Genomic DNA, 18792 nt, shown 5'->3' on the forward strand with positions numbered 1-18792 from the left:
GTCGGGAACACGCTGCCGGGGCTAGTGCACACGCAGAGCTGACACGCTCTCCATGCCGCTGGGCAGCCGCTGATCACGCGTGCCCCCGCTCGCCATTGGCCGCCGCCTCACACACCTTTGCAGCGGATTGGCCGCGGCCAGCTCCGGTCTCCCCCTACGCCGGGCTGGTGGAACCAGCAGCCGAATGGGCAGCTGCGAACAAAAAGAGGAAAATCAAGGCAGTGGCCAGAGAGCGCCTGGGGTGAAGGCTCTTGTCAGCAGCTGCAGCATCAGCATCAGAGCAGCTCCCAGCCACGGCGCCTCCCAGCAGGGCCATGCTGAATTTTGCAGCTTCCCTCTACCAGCCAGCTGTAAGTGCGTCTCTTCCCGCTCCCTAGTCCTGGGGGGTTGGTGCCCAGCGAGCCCTCCCCGCATCAGCTGCACCTGGGGAGAGGTGGATACGCGCCATGAGGCGGGGCACGAGGAGAAGGGGCTCGGCCCGGGGAGGATGGAGGGGGAGAGATGTTGTCTGGGGTACGATGCCCCAAGGGATTCCCTTTGGGGAGCTGCGGGGAGGAGTTGCTGGGAATCCTGTGGTGGCAGAGGAGGAATCGAGCTGGGGCTGAGGTTACTGGGAGCTTGTGGGATCTGGAGAGGGAATCGGGGTCTTGCGGGGAGGTTATTGGTGGGGCTGCAGAGAGGGGATGGCTGAGAGGGGGGTATACTGGGGAGCCTGATTTGCAGGGGGATGGCAGAGAGGGAGGCAGTGGGTGGGGGGAGCTGGGGTAGGTTATTGGGGAGACTGATCTGCAGAGAGGCGGGAGGGATTAGGGGACGGTTATTGGGGAACCTGCGGTGATCGGAGAGGGGATGGCAGAGAGAGAGGCAGTCGGAGGTGGGTTATTGGGGAACCTGTGGTGATCTGCGGAGAGCGGATGGCAGAGAGGGAGGCAGTCGGGGGAAGTTTATTGGGGAACCTGTGGTGATCTACGGAGAGGGGATGGCAGAGGGGGAGGCAGTGGGTGGGGGGAGCTGGGGTAGGTTACTGGGGAGCCTGATCTGCAGAGAGGGGGGAGGGATTAGGGGAGGGTTATTGGGGAACCTGTGGTGATCTGCGGAGAGGCGATGGCAGAGAGGGAGGCAGTCGGGGGGGGCCGTTTGGGGTAGGTTACTGGGGAGCCTGATCTGCAGAGAGGGGGGAGGGATTAGGGGAGCGTTATTGGGGAACCTGTGGTGATCTGCGGAGAGGGGATGGCAGAGAGGGAGGCAGTCGGGGGGGGGCTGTTTGGGGGAGGTTACTGGGGAACTGGATGTCAGGGCATCGGTCTGCGGACGCTGGCGGGGAGAGGTTGCTGGGGGGCCTGTGGCGAGTGGAGGGGGCACGTGGTGTGTACCGGGAGCTTTGGGCTCACGCCGCTAGGATGAGGGTAGTTGGGGAGCCCTGCCTGGCGGGCGGGGAGGTGGGTGCATGTGACAGAGCGAGGGGTGGGTGGGGAGGGTTTGGTCGGGGGCGGACTGCACTGGGGTGACGGTAAAAGACTGAGAGGGCCTGTGAGGGAAAGGGGCGGTGAGTGGGGGCTGGGCGCCGGAGACGCTGCGGGATTCCCTCGCGGGTGAGGAAGGCGGTGGGCGAGGCTCAGGGAGGGGGATCGGGACGGGGAGGGATGAGGCTGGGACAAGCCGGTGGGCGAGGCTGCGGGGGCTGGAGGTCAGCCGGGGGTGGGTGAGATGAGACGAGACAGGCTGAAGGCGGCGGGCGGGGCGAGGGAGTCCGTGGCCAGCTCCCGCCACGCAAGAGTCCCCGGGCACGTCGGGCGGGCTCAGGCTCCGGACAGGGCTTGTGCCTGTTGGGCGAATGGTTCTTGTGCAGCCTGGGAACAGGGAGCGCCCTGTCTCCGTTCCCTTGAGAGCCCCCCCGGAGCAGCCGTGGCCCCTCCTAGGGCTCCCTGTGGTAACCCGAGCTGCGGCGCGGGAAAGCGTCGGGTGTGGTGGTGCTGAACCTCTCGGCCCCAGCCCTTGGAGAGGAGGGGCTGTCTCCGCCTTGTTCTCCTGGGAGCCGCGGGGGTGGACTGAGGCCGCCCCCCTCCCTTCTGTGCGGCTCTGGCCTGGCGGGAGCTGCGAGGAAGCACGCGGCGGGCTGGCTGTCAGCCTTGCTCACTGCTGCAGCAGGCGGGCTCCCTTCCTGCCTGGCGGCGGGCCCTGGCTCAGCCTCCACCCTCTGGGGAGGGAGGCGGGGGAAGAGAGAGACCGCACAAGTAGGGGAAAGGTCGCCGAGCGGCAGTCCCCAGTTCACCACGTTTCGCGAGTGCCTGGGACCAGCCGCTGATCATGCTTTGTTCACATGCCTCCGCCCCAACCTCGCCTCGGCCCTGTGCCAGCCATTCGGCTTCTGTGGTGCCTGACCGTGGCGACCAATGGGCGAGAGGCGGGGGCGGTACTGCGTGGTTTGAGTGCAGGCATGGAGAGAGTGAGTCACAGAGGTTCACCGAGGTGAGCGTGGTTCAAACACAGGATCCGTCTGCCAGCGAGGATCTCCCTGAGCCTCTGCTGCCTCCCTTGTGAGCCAAAGGCAGTTTTTTCCTCTGCTGCTTTTGCTCATTGGTCATGGCTCTCTTAATATAGGCCAGTTCCTTATAGAATCCAATGAGGACAACCTTTCCCTAGCCCACTCAGGGTCCATCTTCTGAGTATTACATGTTCCATCTTTTCTTTATTTATAAAATGCAAAATCTGCAAAACATAGGCCTTTAGAAAAGCATCTATAAAACCTTACCTGTCCTGCCCCTAAGAATGATCCAGAGGCTGGTTAAAAGCTTGATCAAACAGCTCCATCTTAATGCATGCTGAAGCTCCACTAGTTTGGGCCCTGGCAAGAGCACGTTAGCCACAGCTTCCTGAAGTGTGAATTGTCCACTGAGGACACCCACCAATGAGCTCAGGCACACAAATATCTGTTTGTGCATCAGCACTCTAAAATCAACTGCTTCAGCAATGGCGGCTGCTATATGATCCTGTAGAGTCCAAAACATTCCCCACCCACCACCCTCCAGCTACACAAAATAGTGTTTACCTGTTTTTAATATTCAAATGATATGAGTAAAACAACAAGAATGAAACAACAGAAACATTTTCCATATTGTCTGACAAACTTTATCAGGTCACAATTCAAGTCAGTCAACTTTTGTGTCTCAGCCTCAGTATTGTCCCTTTTCAGTTTATTCAAACAAAAAAATTAAGATTGTACCCTAATTAAAATCCTTACAGGATGGAATAAAGGAACAGCAAGTATAAAATAACTAAAGGACAGTTTAAGGAACAAGCTTTCTTTCAGTCATTCAAAACTTGCAGTAAGGGAGTAACTTACTGTTGCTTTTCAAAAACTGTTTTGTATTTTGTTCCAAATAATTTCACTAGACAGCTGTGCAGACACAATATTCATCAGATAGTCTGATTCCCTCTTTCATATTAACCTTTTAATGAAAGTTATATACTGTATTAGGAGAGGAAACAGGAATGTAGAGTGTCTTTAAAAATATTGAATAGGTTCTATGAAGTATGATATGTTTTACAGGTTGCATTTAATTTTTGTAATTTTTCTTTAAAGAAGGAACTGATAAATAGTTAAATTAACTGTAAACTGAAAAATATTCCTTTTTTCCTTTTAGGAGGAAGGAATAGAGATGATTACTGAAAAGCAAAACAATAATAGACGTTCCTGGAACAATACCGCTGAAAAGAGTGATTTTGAAGCCGTAGAAGCCCTTATGTCCATGAGCTGCAACTGGAAATCAGACTTCAAAAAATATGCCGAACTGAGACCTATAACACCAGCATCTGATATGTCAGAAGAAACTGATGATAACTTGCTACCTGGTGCAGCTGACTTTCATGCAATACCAGCATTTGTAAGCTTTATTCTATTATTGTACATGCCTTATTAAAGTTTTTTAGATCACATTAACTGTGAGAAATAATCGTGCTGAATAGATGTCTCATTACTTGCATCTTTTTTCCCCTTTTAGTGCTTGACTCCACCCTACAGCCCTTCTGATTTTGAGATGTCTCAAGTAATTCATCTGCCAGCAGCAGCAGCGCCATCTGCTGTACAATGTAGATTATTGTCTGATATTTCAAAGCCTGTTCCTTCAGCAACTTTTAAAGAGACTGAAATGTCTCCAGCACCAAGACCAATGAAAGCTCAAGCAACAAGTGTTATTCGCCATACAGCTGATGTTCAGCTTTGTAATCAAAGAACATGTCCAGTGAGAGCAGCTAGTGTGTTGAAGTATCAGAACAATACTTCAAGGGAAATAAATATACAGAATAATGGAACTGCAAAACAAAATCCACCTTGTGCAATTGTGTCACCAAACAGAGCAACTTACAAAAGTGACAAACTTCCAGTTTTAGAAGAAAAAACAAGTACAGCACTAGCTGTCAGTCCATTGTCCCTGATCCAGACTTCAACCAGTAGACCTCAGCCTGTTCCTGGATCAGTACAGCAGTCATCGATGATAGCATCTTCTCCTGCTGTGCAAGCGAGTGGTGTCTCATCTGTACCAGTAATTTGCCAGATGGTTCCTCTGTCTACTAACAACTCTGTTGTGACAGCAATAGTGCCCAGCACTCCTAGCCAACAATCAACCCTTTGCCAGCCTATGATGTTCATGGGAACTCAAGTTCCTAAAGGTGCCGTTATGTTTGTTGTGCCCCAGCCGGTTGTGCAGAACACAAAGGCTCCAAACATTAGTCCAAATGGCACTAGACTCTCTCCTATTGCTCCTGCTCCAGGTTTTACACCTTCTGCAGCAAAAATCACTCCACCAATTGACTCATCAAGAATAAGAAGCCACATTTGCAACTATCCAGGATGTGGAAAGACTTATTTCAAGAGCTCTCATTTGAAGGCCCATGTGAGAACACACACGGGTAAGTCATTAAGCAGTGGATAGTAGGAATTTCAAAGAAAGCTTTTCATGTATATTTGTGCTAATATTTATCAGTGTTCTAGTGAGTTGTGATTTTGTTCATGTTTGCTGCTTTCCAGAGGTGAAAGGTTAGTGCACTAATCCTTTGTACAGCTGGCTTCCTGATAATGGTGACCTTTTTAGTTCCTTCAGTTAAAGCTATCTTAACATTGTACATCTAAAGATTTTTTTTTTTGTCTTGACTGAACATAATCTAGCATTGTGGGGTAGTCCCAGAGTGCTATTGCTTGCTTTTGCCAGTAGGTGTTAATACATGGCATAATCTTTGGTAGGATGCCTCAAAAAGGAGAGGTGACTAGCATTCTCACCTTCAACATTAACACCCCAGAGAGTCATTCCTTCAGGTGTCCGGCAGTTCTTTAAAAAAACCTGGTAGTGAATCTAATCACACTAGTAAAGGATAAGGGGCTATGTATGTTTACACAGCTCTACTAGCGCACTTCAGCCTTGTCATGTAACATCCCTCTTGTTTTTAGTATAGACGTCATTTTCAGCAGTGGGTGCTGGTCACGCAAAGCTGTCATGGTTTCGTAATGTATATAAATGAAGATAAGGATGAGAATATAACTGTTTTGAAACATAAAGCACAAGCTGAACTCTGCTTTCCAGTGATGAAACGCTAGTGTACTGACCCTTTGTACAACTGGCTACCTAATGATGGTGACTCTTCGAGTTAGCACAGTCAAAACCATCTTAATATTATATGTCTCTGGGTTTCCTGGTTGGTTATTTGTGTCTTGATTGTCACAGTAGAAATCGGTTATAAAAAAGTCAAACATATTATCAGTCAAAAGCAAAATTGTTGCTAAATAAATGCTCATGTTTCTATTTTGTTTTAGGAGAAAAGCCTTTTAGCTGTAGTTGGAAAGGCTGTGACAGGAGATTTGCACGATCTGATGAACTGTCTCGGCATCGCAGAACGCATACTGGTGAGAAGAAGTTTGCTTGCCCGATGTGTGATCGGCGGTTCATGAGGAGTGACCATTTAACAAAGCATGCACGGCGGCATCTGTCAGCTAAGAAGCTACCAAACTGGCAAATGGAAGTGAGCAAGCTAAATGACATTGTTGTGCCACCTGCATCCACACCTGCCCAGTGAAAGAACTCCTGAAAAGTTACCAGAACTAACTGTTGTCACGATGGTATACCACCAGTGATGTATAAAAGCTCCTACTCCAGGTCTGTAGTTCTTCAGTGCCAGCTGTTGATGGCATTGCAGCAGAGAGGCAAAGGCAGTCTGTGCTTGGTCACAGGAAATGCTACTGAGAGAACCAGTGACTAATAATGGAATGTCAGGTTTCTTTTCGACTTGGTGAAAAGAGAAAGAGGTTGAAGGTTGGAGAGCAGAGCAGCACAGGTAGCGAAGGGTTTTGAATTTATGCAGATTATTTGTATGTACTATAGAGTGGTCAGACATAAGTCATGCAGAGCTGTTGGCTGATAATTCTTGAAACCAACTAAAATTACAGCTTTCAAAGACGTAATGAGTTTTCAGTAGAGCACAGACTAGAGAGAAATATCAATGTATAGTACAGATTTGTAGATCAGAAATGCATCTGTACGAAATAGTATAAAACAGTTATCCTACTGCTGTCACCTTTCCTTGATAGGATATTTATACTTTTTTTTTTTCTATTTACATTGCAGCCCAATCATGAGAGATGGGCATTGAGGCTCAGCACCTCTTGATACATTAAATACTGTATCAAGTATGTCAGTCATGCCAGTTTTACATTACTGTCCAAATATGGAATAGATTGAGTGGCTAGAGAGAGCCAAAAGTACCTAAATCCCCATTAATTTATTATAATATAGAACGCTAATACTATTTTTGCTATTCCTCTTGAAAGCTCATGATTATTACAATTGGTTATATTTAGGCATCCTATGATGCTTCTGCTTTCAAGTTGCTTGTGGTTTCCTTTATACCTTTCAAAATTCCATACCACCGCATTTTTCATAAACACTGAGATGGTATGTTTAAAAAAATAAAAATGTAACCATAAGAATAATAAATTACGTGGGTTTATTAAGAAGGCAAGAACAAGTATGTTATGCTAGGCTACTTGATGTGGAGGTCACTTTTGAAGATGATTTCTATTAGAGAGAAATGGTCTTTATATAATGAGGATATAATCTATACTGTATTAAATTAGAAAGTTAGGAGTTATTTGTAAAGTAAAAATAAGGCAGTAAACACACCAGCCTTGAATTAATACTGTAGATTTTTGTGACAAATAATGCATCAACTTTTACTAACCATCTTTCTATTGTATCTTATTATGTTGAGTACACAAATACAGACAACTAAACAGTTGGATAATAGTGTACTAGGTAATCTTTTATGACTACTTTAAAATTTTGCACAATACTTCTTATGTCGTACTTTATACCTTGTTTACAATAAAGAACAATTTTAATACAGACCTCCGTGTGATGCATGTTGATTGGGTTATTTGCTTACAAAACACAGCCAGTGCAACAATGCCTATCAGCGTTAGTCTTGATTAGTGATAGACTAGTTGCCCTCTTATTTATAAACCTTGTAAAACTAACTTGAATTTAATGTACAGTTAAGCGTACACTACTTCTAGAATACTTCTTTTGTGCGCTCTTTTTCCAAGACACTCTTATTGCAGAATAAGTGTCTATGTAGGGAGTTATACCGGTATGACTATAGCAGTAAAATTGTATTTTTGTTTGTAAATTTCCCCACGTAGACCAGCTCTGAGAGTGCATCAACCAAAATCTGGCTCACATAAGTCAGGTACAAAGGACTGGATGCACAAAAGGAGGTAGGTGCCTAAGTCCCTGTTTCAGTTTCTGGGCCACTGCGATGCACAAAACTCCCTCTGAACCCTGTAAGTATCTAAATTCACTCAGTGCCTAAGTTTTTGCAGTATACATTCCCTAGGCACTTATGTTTCTGTCTCTCAATGTGTGTACTGCTTTCACCCTCGAGGCCTCCAGATACCTATCTCTTACTTAAGCCCCAGAACTATTCACAAACTGGGGTAAGATAGGCATTTGGCCCCCTAAGTCATGTGCGGAGCCCAATCTAGTAGGATCCAGTTCCCCAGCTCCGATGACTTTTTATCCACAGTTGCACAGTGCAACAGCTTTAAGAGGAGAGAGTGAGGGAGCTCTATATCAGAATATCCCATAGCCCAGTGGTTAGAGTGCTCATGTGACAGGTCCAAGTTCAAAACCCTTCTCCCTGTCAAGGAGAGAGGGACTTGAACTGGGGTTCTCCCACATCCCAGCTGAATACCTAACCACTGGGCTAAAAGTTGAGAGGTCCTTCCCTGCCCCTGGCTTTTTGCTAAAAGAGCATAGGCGCCTGGCTCCAGGAGAGGGTTCACAGTTGAAAAATTGCTGACAGAGATAGGCGCCAGCCTGGACTTAAGCAACTATGACTATAGAGGGGCAGGGTTTAGCACACAGCCCTCTGGTCAGCATCTCCTGGATAGTTTAGGTGGCTTTCTGCCTAGCATGTCTTTTGTGAATTGCAGTCAAAAGTGACTATGTGCTTAACTCAGGCTTTGTGAATCAGTGTTTTCTTACATGCCTGAAAGTTAGGCACAATGATGTTCAGCATCTCAGCACTTAACTCTTTTGTGCACACAGCCAACAGTTGTTTGCTTTAAGACAAACTAAAGTCTTAACTGGCAATTTTACAGAAATAGAGAAAATTAAACACACACCAAGGTGAATGCCACAGAAAGCAACTCTGGACCAGCAAGCAGTGTAAAGGTACTGAATGTGTGGTGGGAGTTACAGTTGCTAAGTGGCTATAAGTCTCTAAGGGTCGCGGGTTGATGGTAATCTGAATGGTAAGAGTGGTGGGGGAGGAGAAGGTCTTGCATCAATTTAGCCTTTCCTGTGAATTTTGGCCCTCACTAGCTCCTATTACCCTTTTATGTGGAGATAAAAACATAAAAACAGCCATTCTGGGTCAGACCTTTGGTCCATCTAGCCCAGTATCTGTCTTCTGACAGTGGCCCATGCTAGGTGCCCCAGAGGGAATGAACAGAATAGGTAATCAACAAGTGATCCATCCTGTTGCCCATTCCAGCTTCTGGCAAACAAGCTAGGGCCACTTCAGAGCATGGTTTTGCATCCCTACCCATCCTGGCTAATAGCCATTGATGGACTATCCTCCATGAACTTACCTAGTTCTTTTTTGAACACAGTTATAGTCTTGGCCTTCACAACATTCTCTGGTAAAGAGTTCCACAGGTTGACTGTGCGCTGTGTGAAGAAATACTTCCTTTTGTTTGTTTGAAACTTGCTGCCTATTAATTTCATTTGATAACCCCTAGTTCTTGTGTCATGAGAAGCAGTAAATAACGCTTCTTTATTTACTTTCTCCACACCTGTCATGATTTTATAGACCTCTACCAGATTCCCCCCCTCAGTTGTCCTTTTCCAAGCTGAAAAGTCCCAGTCTTAATCTCTCCTCCAAATGGAAGTTGTTTCATACCCCTAATCCTCTTTGTTGCCATTTTCTGTACCTTTTCCAATTCCAGTATATTTTGCCATCATAGAAAACTGCTACTTTCTTGGTCAGTCAAAGAACAATGTCTCTATGTCTTGAAAATTATGGGCTATAGATGATATAGATGGACAACATTGCATCATGGGAAGTTGACCCCTTGCTCCCAGTCACCCCTTTGTGACTCATTTCCACCCCACCATGCATTGTCAAAACTACCCAAAAGACTGAACAGTGACGGGCTGCACTGTGGGATACCTACCCATGGTGCACCAACATAAGCACTTCTGGAGAGTATGTGCAATGCTGATGCAAGGAGCCAAGTATGCACACACAAAAGCGATATGCTAACAATGGTGGGTGTATGCCAACATAACTTGCTTCAGCAAAACTTTGTAGTGTAGACATGGCCTAAGAAATTCTTGCTAAAATTTCCTGCTAAAACTTCTATCAATGGTGGAGCAGCAACAGTGATAGCAAGAGTAAGTGAGCTAGTGTGAATAAGGTGCCAGAAGCCTCTAATATTTCAAGTACTATGTTGTGTAACCTTGCTTTGAACAGGATTAGAAGACATGATACAGGAAAAGTATAAGTGGCCATTTGGAGCATTGTGTATGACAATTGTAGTGTTGCTGTTGGTGGGGCTGAACTGATGGGTAGCAATGGGAAACTTCTGCCCAAAATCCAATTTATATACAGTCTTTGTGTCACTGACACTCATGGCCTTTCGTGTGGATTAATAAATCTAGATTCTAGACAATTTCCTCCAACACATACATACCCTTTAGCTGTTAATACCTGCAAAGATATTGAGCGGGGCTTCTATCTGACAGTTTGGGTTGACATCTTACTCCAACTGTGTAAAGTTTTTCTTTTTCAGATAAATACATTAGGCCAAATCCTCAGTTGATATAAGTCCATTGAAGTAAATGAAACTATGCTGATTAACAGCAGCTCAGTGGATCTACATTGACTTACACTAGCTGAGTTTTTGGCTCACCAAGTAGTACTAAAAATTGGACAGCAGACTTCTACAGAGTATGGCAAGGTGGAAGCATTCTGACAAATTTCTCCAAAATCCAAGGTTTCTTTCTGTACTAATGTAACAATGCTGCCTTTGGCGGGACACAACTGGGATTGTCAATTCAAGACAAATTGCTTAGAGCAGGGTAGTCACAGCCCCAGGTTGGTGGTTCTCCACCTCTAAGGCACATCAAACCAGCCAAACAGAGAGGACTTCAGTCTCACTGCACAAGCTAACCATAAGTCATACAAGCAATTCCCTTAGACACTCCAGTTTCCCAGTATCACCACCAGAGCCACTTGTTTTGGGTTTGAATGGTTATGAAAACCAATGCCTCAGTAAAAGAAAAAAGGCTCTCCTGATCCCAAAGGGCAAAGCCCCAAGCCCCGGTCAATATACAAGTCAGATCTTACCCACAAATCACGCTGCTGCCAATCCTTTAGAATCCAAAACCTAAAGGTTTATTCATAAAAGAAAAAAATATAGATGGGAGCTAGAATTGGTTAAATGGAATCAATTACATACAGTAATAGCAAAGTTCTTGGTTCAGGCTTGTAGCAGTGATGGAATAAACTGCAGGCTCAAATCAAGTCTCTGGAGTACATCCACATCTGGGATGGGTCATTCAGTCCTTTGTTCAGAGCTTCAGTTTGCAGCAAGGTTCCTCCAGAGATTAGAAGCAGGACTGAAAACAAAATGGAGGGGTTTCCAGGGCCTTTTATATTCTTTCTCTTGTGGGCAGAAACCCCTTGGTTCTTCTGTGCAAAAGCACAGCAACAAGATGGAGTTTGGAGTCACATGGGCAAGTCATATGTTCGTGCATTACTCAGTTCTTTACAGACTGATGCCATTGTTTTCATGTTAGTTTGAACGTTCCCAGGAAAGCTCAGATGTGGATTGGCGTCACCCAAAGTTCATTGTCAGTTAAGTGTTTCTTGATTGGGCACTTACTGAGAATAGTCCTTTCTCAAGAAGCTGACTAAATGCTTCACTGCGACTACTTAGGATCAAAACACATTGAGATACAAGTACATAGCCAATATTCATAACTTCAACTACAAAAATGATACACATATACAGATAGCATAATCATAACCAGAAAATCATAACCTTTCCATAGACACCTTACTGGACCTCCTTTGTACAAGATTTGGTGCAACTATAGGACCTTGATTGCAACAATGATCTATACGGTCACAGTTTATGTCAATAACGTCACAACTAAACAGTCATTTCTTGCTATAAATGCAGCCTTTTAAATATAAACACATGCACTGGTGATTTTTTGCATGTGCAGACAGAGAACTATGATCTATGAATTTAACACACACATCTCCACACATGTAATTTTTAAGCTTAATTATGGAAGCCAAACTTGGAAATGAGGCCAATTATTTAAGTGCCTTTCTCTAGACACCCAAAATAGGAAACATTTGGCTGAAATCCTGGACAATAAATATCCACTATTTCATTGTTGAATGACACATGACTTAGGATGTTCATTTATTTTGCAACCAAAATCTGTTGCTTGGTGGGAAACCTTAGATTTTTTCCTCTCAAGATTTTTATCATTTTTCTATTGATTTCTGGCTGGAGTGACACAGAGCAGCAAGGGAAAACTAAAGAGAAAACCATTTATCATTTTCCTCGTGTCTTAGCCTTTAAGGAAGAGACCAAGTAGAACCGAAATATTTAAAAAAAAAAAAAATCCTCAGCAAAAATACATTTTTTTTGATAAAAACATCCACATCCAAACCATCCAATACGGTAAAGAGGCTATCTCTGTCTGTGAAAGCAGGGCAGTGCCCATCTTCATTGAGCTCTGCTGGGACCACCAAAAGAGTGCCAGTTTCAATGGTGACTTGTTATGTAGATGCCTCTCTTACTAGATACAGAACTGATACCATCCCTTTTTTCTCACATGGGTCACTGCAGAGCTGTTAGATGGAAATAATAGCTTCTGGATCCCAGATGCCTTCAATGCCCACAGAAGACAGTAGGAGTTGAGGGTGCTCAACAGTGTTCAAGATTGGCCTCGTCTAATTAATGTTCACAATTCCTGATGAGATAAATATTTTATGTGTTTGTGATTATTTATATTGCAGTTGCATCTAGAAGCCCCAGCCTAGGCTCTGTTCACTGTAGGAGCCATCTAGGAATTAATTATGTTTTAATTAAAAGTACCTTTGTTCTCGGGGTGGGAGGAGCTGTGTTGCAGTTTTGAGAGAGAAACCAGTTTGGTGTACTTTCTGTGGATTTTATTAAGAGAATAAGCAAGCAAATATAAAACTAAACAATCATATCCCTAATTACTATCATTTCTCTATATTAATTAATAGAACAATGCAATGATCAAAGTTACAGGTGAAATAAAAATCATTTGATCTATGGCTCAGTCTATCAATTTCTCCAGTTAATACAAGTAATCCAATCAAATTATGGGGCTGACATCAGAAAGAATTATTTTGTTAACCAGAGTTAAGGAGCAGCAGGTTTCTCTCTGATCTGAGACCCCAACCAAATGAGACTGCTCAGAGCAGACAATGTTCCTGCCTTGGATTATTTTAAGGAAGTAAAACTCTAAGTCCCGGTCTACATTACAGATTAGGTCAATGTGAGGCAGTTTACGTAGACCTAACTCTAAGCGCCTACATTAAGTTATTGCTCCCGCCAGTGTAACTTGCTCACTACACGACTTAGTAACTCCACCTCCATGGGAGACACAGAGTCAATGTTGATGTAGTTAGGTCGACGTAGTATCAGTGTAGACCAGTGGTGGGCACCCTGCGGCCCATCAGGGTAATCTGCTGGTGGGCCGCGAGACAGTTTGTTTACATTGACCATCCGCAGGCATGGCCGCCCGCAGCTCCCAGTGGCCGCGGTTTGCTGGTCCCGGCCAATGGGAGCTGCAGGAAGCAGCGCGGGTCGGCCATGCCTGCGGACAGTCGATGTAAACAAACTGTCTTGCAGCCCACCAGAGGATTACCCTGATGGGCCCCGTGCAGGCCACAGGTTGCCCACCGTTGGTGTAGACACTGTGTTGCTTACATCAACTTTCAGAAGCCTTTGTGAAGCCATCTCACAAAGCCCCACACTGACAGTTAAGTCAGTGCAAGCATTCCTGGTGAAGGTGCACACTGCCAACACAAGGAGCAAAATGTAGACACACAAACGTGATTTAACCACTGCGGTGGCTGTATGCTGATGTAAGTTAGGTCAACTTAATTTTGTACTGTAGACAAGCCCTTAGAATGATTTCCTTGTAATTCACCACTTGAACCCTTAGTCCTTTAGTCTCATTGTAGTTACAAACAATTGTTCCACTTTTCTTACTTCTCTCCCTCTCCCCCCCACCCTTTCACACAATAGCACAGCATCTTTTTAACAGGTTTTACACAGTGATGGTGTTAAACCACGCACACTAGGAGCTTCAGACTAAACACCCCCTTTTAATCCAGGAAAATCTCTGACTAATTAGCTAACAGACAGTTTAATATTCAATTCTGGGGAGCTATTAAAAGAGAGCTGTTTTCCTACAAACACACACACACTGATGTAGTGCTGGGGATTTGAGGAGTCCCTCGTGCCATATTAGAGTTCTCATTTCTTCTTTGTTTCTTGGTGTCTTTAACTCGTGTGATTGTTGTTAACTGGAAGCAGGTGATAGAACAGCTGTCAGAACTCATAAGATACCTTCAGGCACATGGTGTGTGTGTATGTGGGGAGTCTCATTTGGTTGTAGACTGGTCAGGGTGGCATGGCCAAAGGCATAGGTCTTTTACCTCATCTTCTCTGGATGGCTTGGGCAAGGGGCATGGAGAAAGGAAGACAGGCGCATGTAGCATCTGGTGTTGCTAATGTCTTGAGAGAGGCACATTTAATTTTCATGGTTTTAATTTTTATAGGGGTCAGTATCCCATTCACTTCACCTCAGGGGCCACCATTGTATCTTCAAAGGCCAGTTAGATGGTCCCTGCATGCTAGATATGATTGATGTGGCCCCAAGGCTTTGGCTGTCTCTAGGTCTTCAGTCATAACGAAAAATTTCAGTCTTCCAAGATCCACTGTGGTGACTAAAGACTGGGGCTCTTCCAAGAATACGTGTGGGGCTCCTGCTGGAAGGACTGGCAACAGGCTTCTACTCCGAGTGATGGACTTGGAGCGCACACTTCATTTATTTAAAAATAATTAGCAACTTGTCAGCCATTCTCACACATATTAACTCATGATTGTTACTAGGCAAGAAATTAAGGAAATGTCTCTGAGAGCCCCATCTCGATGCAAGTCCATAGCTTACCTCAGCACCCTCTAACGTAAAGACACAAAACTGCTTTAACATTTCTATCAAACTTAATTTTATTTAGCGTTGAACAGTTAAGTAATCCCAGACCCACTTCAGTATGGGCCCACATACTTTACAACATACACACTGTGTCCCTCCCCTAAAGACATCAGTCTATTTAGACAAAACAAAGAGTAGGAGAAAGGAGTATTATTTTTCCATTTTATAGATGACTCACTGGTAATTTTTGAGACTGGAGAGCTATTCGCTGGAACAATAGGTGCTATACAAATAAATTAAAATCCCTTTATTTCATATGAGGAGACAGTGGGGATAAGAATTTGTCCCAAGCCACACAGCTAAGATTAGAACACAGCACTTCCTGTCTCACAGTCGAGACCACTGGACCCTGATCCTCTTGAGGTTGTTGCTGCTGGAGTTTACAGTTAAACCGTGTTATTTCAAACCTCCCTTAACCAACCAGATCTAACGTCTTGGCAAAAACTAGCATTCCTTCTGGCTGCCAGGCCGGATGCCACAGTGCAGACGTGGCATCAGCCTGTAGAGCCGATTGGAGGATTTGGTCTTAGATATATACAAAATATGAAGAAACATCGGGTTCCTCTCTTACCTTGCCATTTGTGCTGTAAATAAGCTACATACTGGCTGCTTTGCCAGGAAATTTGCATCGCTTAGCAGTCTCACAAGTCCTCAGAAAAGTGAAAACAGTTACATAAGGCAGGATAAACGATGAATGCAGAAATCAATTAAAAGCCCACCATTCCTGCTATTCTCCACCGCAACCCTGAGTTTACCTGAGGGGGAAGTGAGAGCATGAGTGTGTGGCCAGGGTCAAATGAGGTCAGACAGCTGGTACTCAAATGCCACAAACCATTTTGCTGAAAAATGTCTTGCTCTTTAATAGACTCTATGATTTTTTTTTCTAGAAGATATTTTGATCCGTAATTTTATTTTGTTTTCATTAAAGGAAATCTTAAAATGTTTAAGCCGCGAATTGTCAGGACAGCAAGAATGTAGCCCACCTTCATACCTCCCATTTTCTCTATTTGCATATACATACGGTAATGATTGGTGCCCTACCTATAAAGAGGTTAGATTTGCTAGAAAACCTGATATTTCATGAAATGGCACTGGTAATAAAAGTATCAAAGTAAAAGTCCAGAAGCCTGTTTTGATGTTGTGTCTAGCTTTACTTGTGTGTTGCTGTGAAAGACATGCTAATTTCCTTGCGGAAAGAATTCTGGTGCGTTTACTTTTTTCATCCATTAAGCCTCTGAGCGTGCCCAATGTCAGCTAAATAGTCACAGAAGCCTAAGCAAACTCAAACTGAACTGAAAGTTAGTGCACTTTTAAATAAAGCTTCGGTCTAACCAACCTGACTCCTGAGTGCTTTTGAAACATTACAAGTAGAACCAAATATATATCAAGTCTGTTTTTTTAAAAAACCTTTCACAAACTGATTTCATTAATCCTGGCTGGGCTGCATTCCACCTAGTTGTCATTATTTATTTAATGTGATATTCAAAATTGATTGCTAAGTGACTGGCAACTACTGGGTATTTGTTCTGTGCAGGAATTTCAGATATTTTAAGAAACAAGAAACCGGCAAGAGAAAAATAGCTTTTTAATGCCTTGTCTACACTGCCACTTTATAGCGCTTCAACTTTCTCACTCAGGGGTGTGAAAAAACACCCCCCTGAGCGCTGCAAGTTTCAGTGCTGTCAAGTGGCAGTGGAAACAGTGCCCCAGCGCTGGGAGCTACTCCCCTCGTGGAGGTGGTTTTTTTACAGTGCTGGGAGCGCTCTCTCCCAGCGCTGGTGCTGCGACTACACAGCCACATCAAAGCGCTGCCATGGTAGTGCTTTAACGTTGCCAGTGCGGCCATGCCCTGACACAGAGCTCTTCTTCAGGTCTGGGGAATGTACTCAGAGTGTCACAGCTAAATACAAGGTTTGAACAGATTGTTTGGCATCAGTAATTAACATATATTTCAAGTTTCAGAGTAGGAGCCGTGTTAGTCTGTATTCGCAAAAAGAAAAGGAGTACTTGTGGCACCTTAGAGACTAATCAATTTATTTGAGCATGAGCTTTCCTGAGCTACAGCTCACTTCATCGGATATATTTCAAGGGACCATTCAAAGTGAAGTGGCCCAGTAATACCTCTCCAGTCCTATGGAGGAAAGGAAGGGGGCAGGAAGCAGCTGGGGATGGGGGGAGAGTGGGACTGTGATAGGGCTAGTCCTCACTGGCCACGTTAAAGCACTGCTGTGGCAGGACTTTAACGTGGCTTGTTTAGTCATGGCACAGCGCTGGGAGAGCTCTAAAAACCCACCTCCATGAGGGGAGTAATCGCAGCACTCAGGGGGTGTTTTTTCACATCCCTGAGCGAGAAAGTTGCAGCGCTGTAAAGAGCCCGTGTAGACAAGCCCTTAGTGGTTTAGCAATTGTTGTAAGAAGCTGTAACGATGCTGGTTCTGGTGGGACCCAACTGAGAGTGCCAATTCAGGACAAATTGCTTCAAGCAGGGCAGTTACAGCCCAAGGCTGGGGTTTCTATGCACACCAAGGCAAACCAAACCAGCCAGACAGAGAAGACTTTGGTTTTACCCCACTGGCTAACCACAAGTCACACAAGCAATTCCCTTAGACACTCCAGTTTCCCAGTATCACCACCAGTGCCACTCGTTATGGGGACAGATGGTTATGAAAACCAATACCCCAGTAAAAGAAAAAAGGGTCTCTTGATCCCAAAGGACCAAGCCCCAGACCCAGGTCAGTATACAAATCAGATTTTACCCACAAATCATACTGTTGCCAATCATTTAGAATCTAAAATCTAAAGGTTTATTCATAAAAGGAAAAAGATATAGATGAGAGCTAGAATTGGTTAAATGGAATCAATTACTATAGTAATGGCAAAGTTCTTGGTTCAGGCTTGCAGCAGTGATGGAATAGACTGCAGATTCAAATCAAGTCTCTGGAGTACTTCCACAGCTGGGATGGGTCTTTCAGTCCTTGGTTCAAAACTTCCGTGTAGCAAAGTTCCTCCAGAGGTAAGAAGCAGGATTGAAGACCAGATGGAGGAGCTGCAGCAGCTTTTTATATTCTCTTGCCATGTGGTCTCTGCTCTCTTTGTCCCAAGGACAAGCTGTCCATCACATGGCCTGGAAACACCCCAGAGTTCTGTCCATAGGCATGTCCCTGCATATCTTGCTGAGTCACAAGGCGTGTCTGCCTTCTCTCAATGGGTCAGTTGTATAGCTGATGGTCCTTAATGGGCCATCAAGCAGGCGAGGCAGAGCTGACACCAACTTGTCTGGGGTGTCACACAGAAGCATAGCATAAGTTTGAACTACAGACAGTATAAAGCCAATATTCATAACTTCAACTATAAAAATGATACACGTACACAGATAGCATAATCATAACCAGCAAACCATAACCTTATCTTAGACACCTCATTTGACCCCCTTTTTATAAGATTTGGTGCCACTAAAGGACTTTGGTTGCAGCAATGATCTATATGGTCCCAGTTCAAGTCAATAATGTCACAGAAGCCATAAATCCAGTGTTGCTATTCAGTCCCTGATCTTTAGTGTCTAGCCAAGTTATTAATTTAAGCGCCAAGGCACATCTTTTGAAAGTGTTGAGCAGGTTGCCTTTTTTTAGGATGAGGACAGAAAGGTCAGCGATAGAGTGATTGGACTGGTTCTGTGGATGAAGGGAAAGCAGTGGATGTATTGTTTCTTGACTTTAGCAAAGCTTTTGACACGGTCTCTCATGGTATTCTTGTCAGCAAGTTAAAGAAGTATGGGCTGGATGAATGCACTATAAGGTGGGTAGAAAGTTGGCTAGATTGTCGGGCTCAACGGGTAGTGATCAATGGCTCCATGTCTAGTTGGCAGCCGGTGTCAAGTGGAGTGCCCCAGGGGTCGGTCCTGGGGCCGGTTTTGTTCAATATCTTCATAAATGATCTGGTGGATGGTGTGGATTGCACTCTTAGC

General features: G+C 44.7%; 1 protein-coding gene across 1 annotated transcript; it reads left to right on the plus strand.

Moving 5' to 3' along the window:
- The first annotated feature begins 215 nt into the window (after positions 1–215).
- Positions 216–7326, plus strand: KLF10 (KLF transcription factor 10). The gene is made up of 4 exons (XM_077808909.1): positions 216–350; positions 3645–3884; positions 4002–4908; positions 5807–7326. The coding sequence occupies exons 1-4, from the start codon at positions 315–317 to the stop codon at positions 6064–6066; spliced, it is 1443 nt and encodes a 480-aa protein (XP_077665035.1). The 5' UTR covers positions 216–314; the 3' UTR covers positions 6067–7326.
- The last annotated feature ends 11466 nt before the right edge of the window (positions 7327–18792 follow it).

Source organism: Eretmochelys imbricata, chromosome 2 (genome assembly GCF_965152235.1).
Source record: "Eretmochelys imbricata isolate rEreImb1 chromosome 2, rEreImb1.hap1, whole genome shotgun sequence".
Taxonomy (NCBI): domain Eukaryota; kingdom Metazoa; phylum Chordata; order Testudines; family Cheloniidae; genus Eretmochelys; species Eretmochelys imbricata.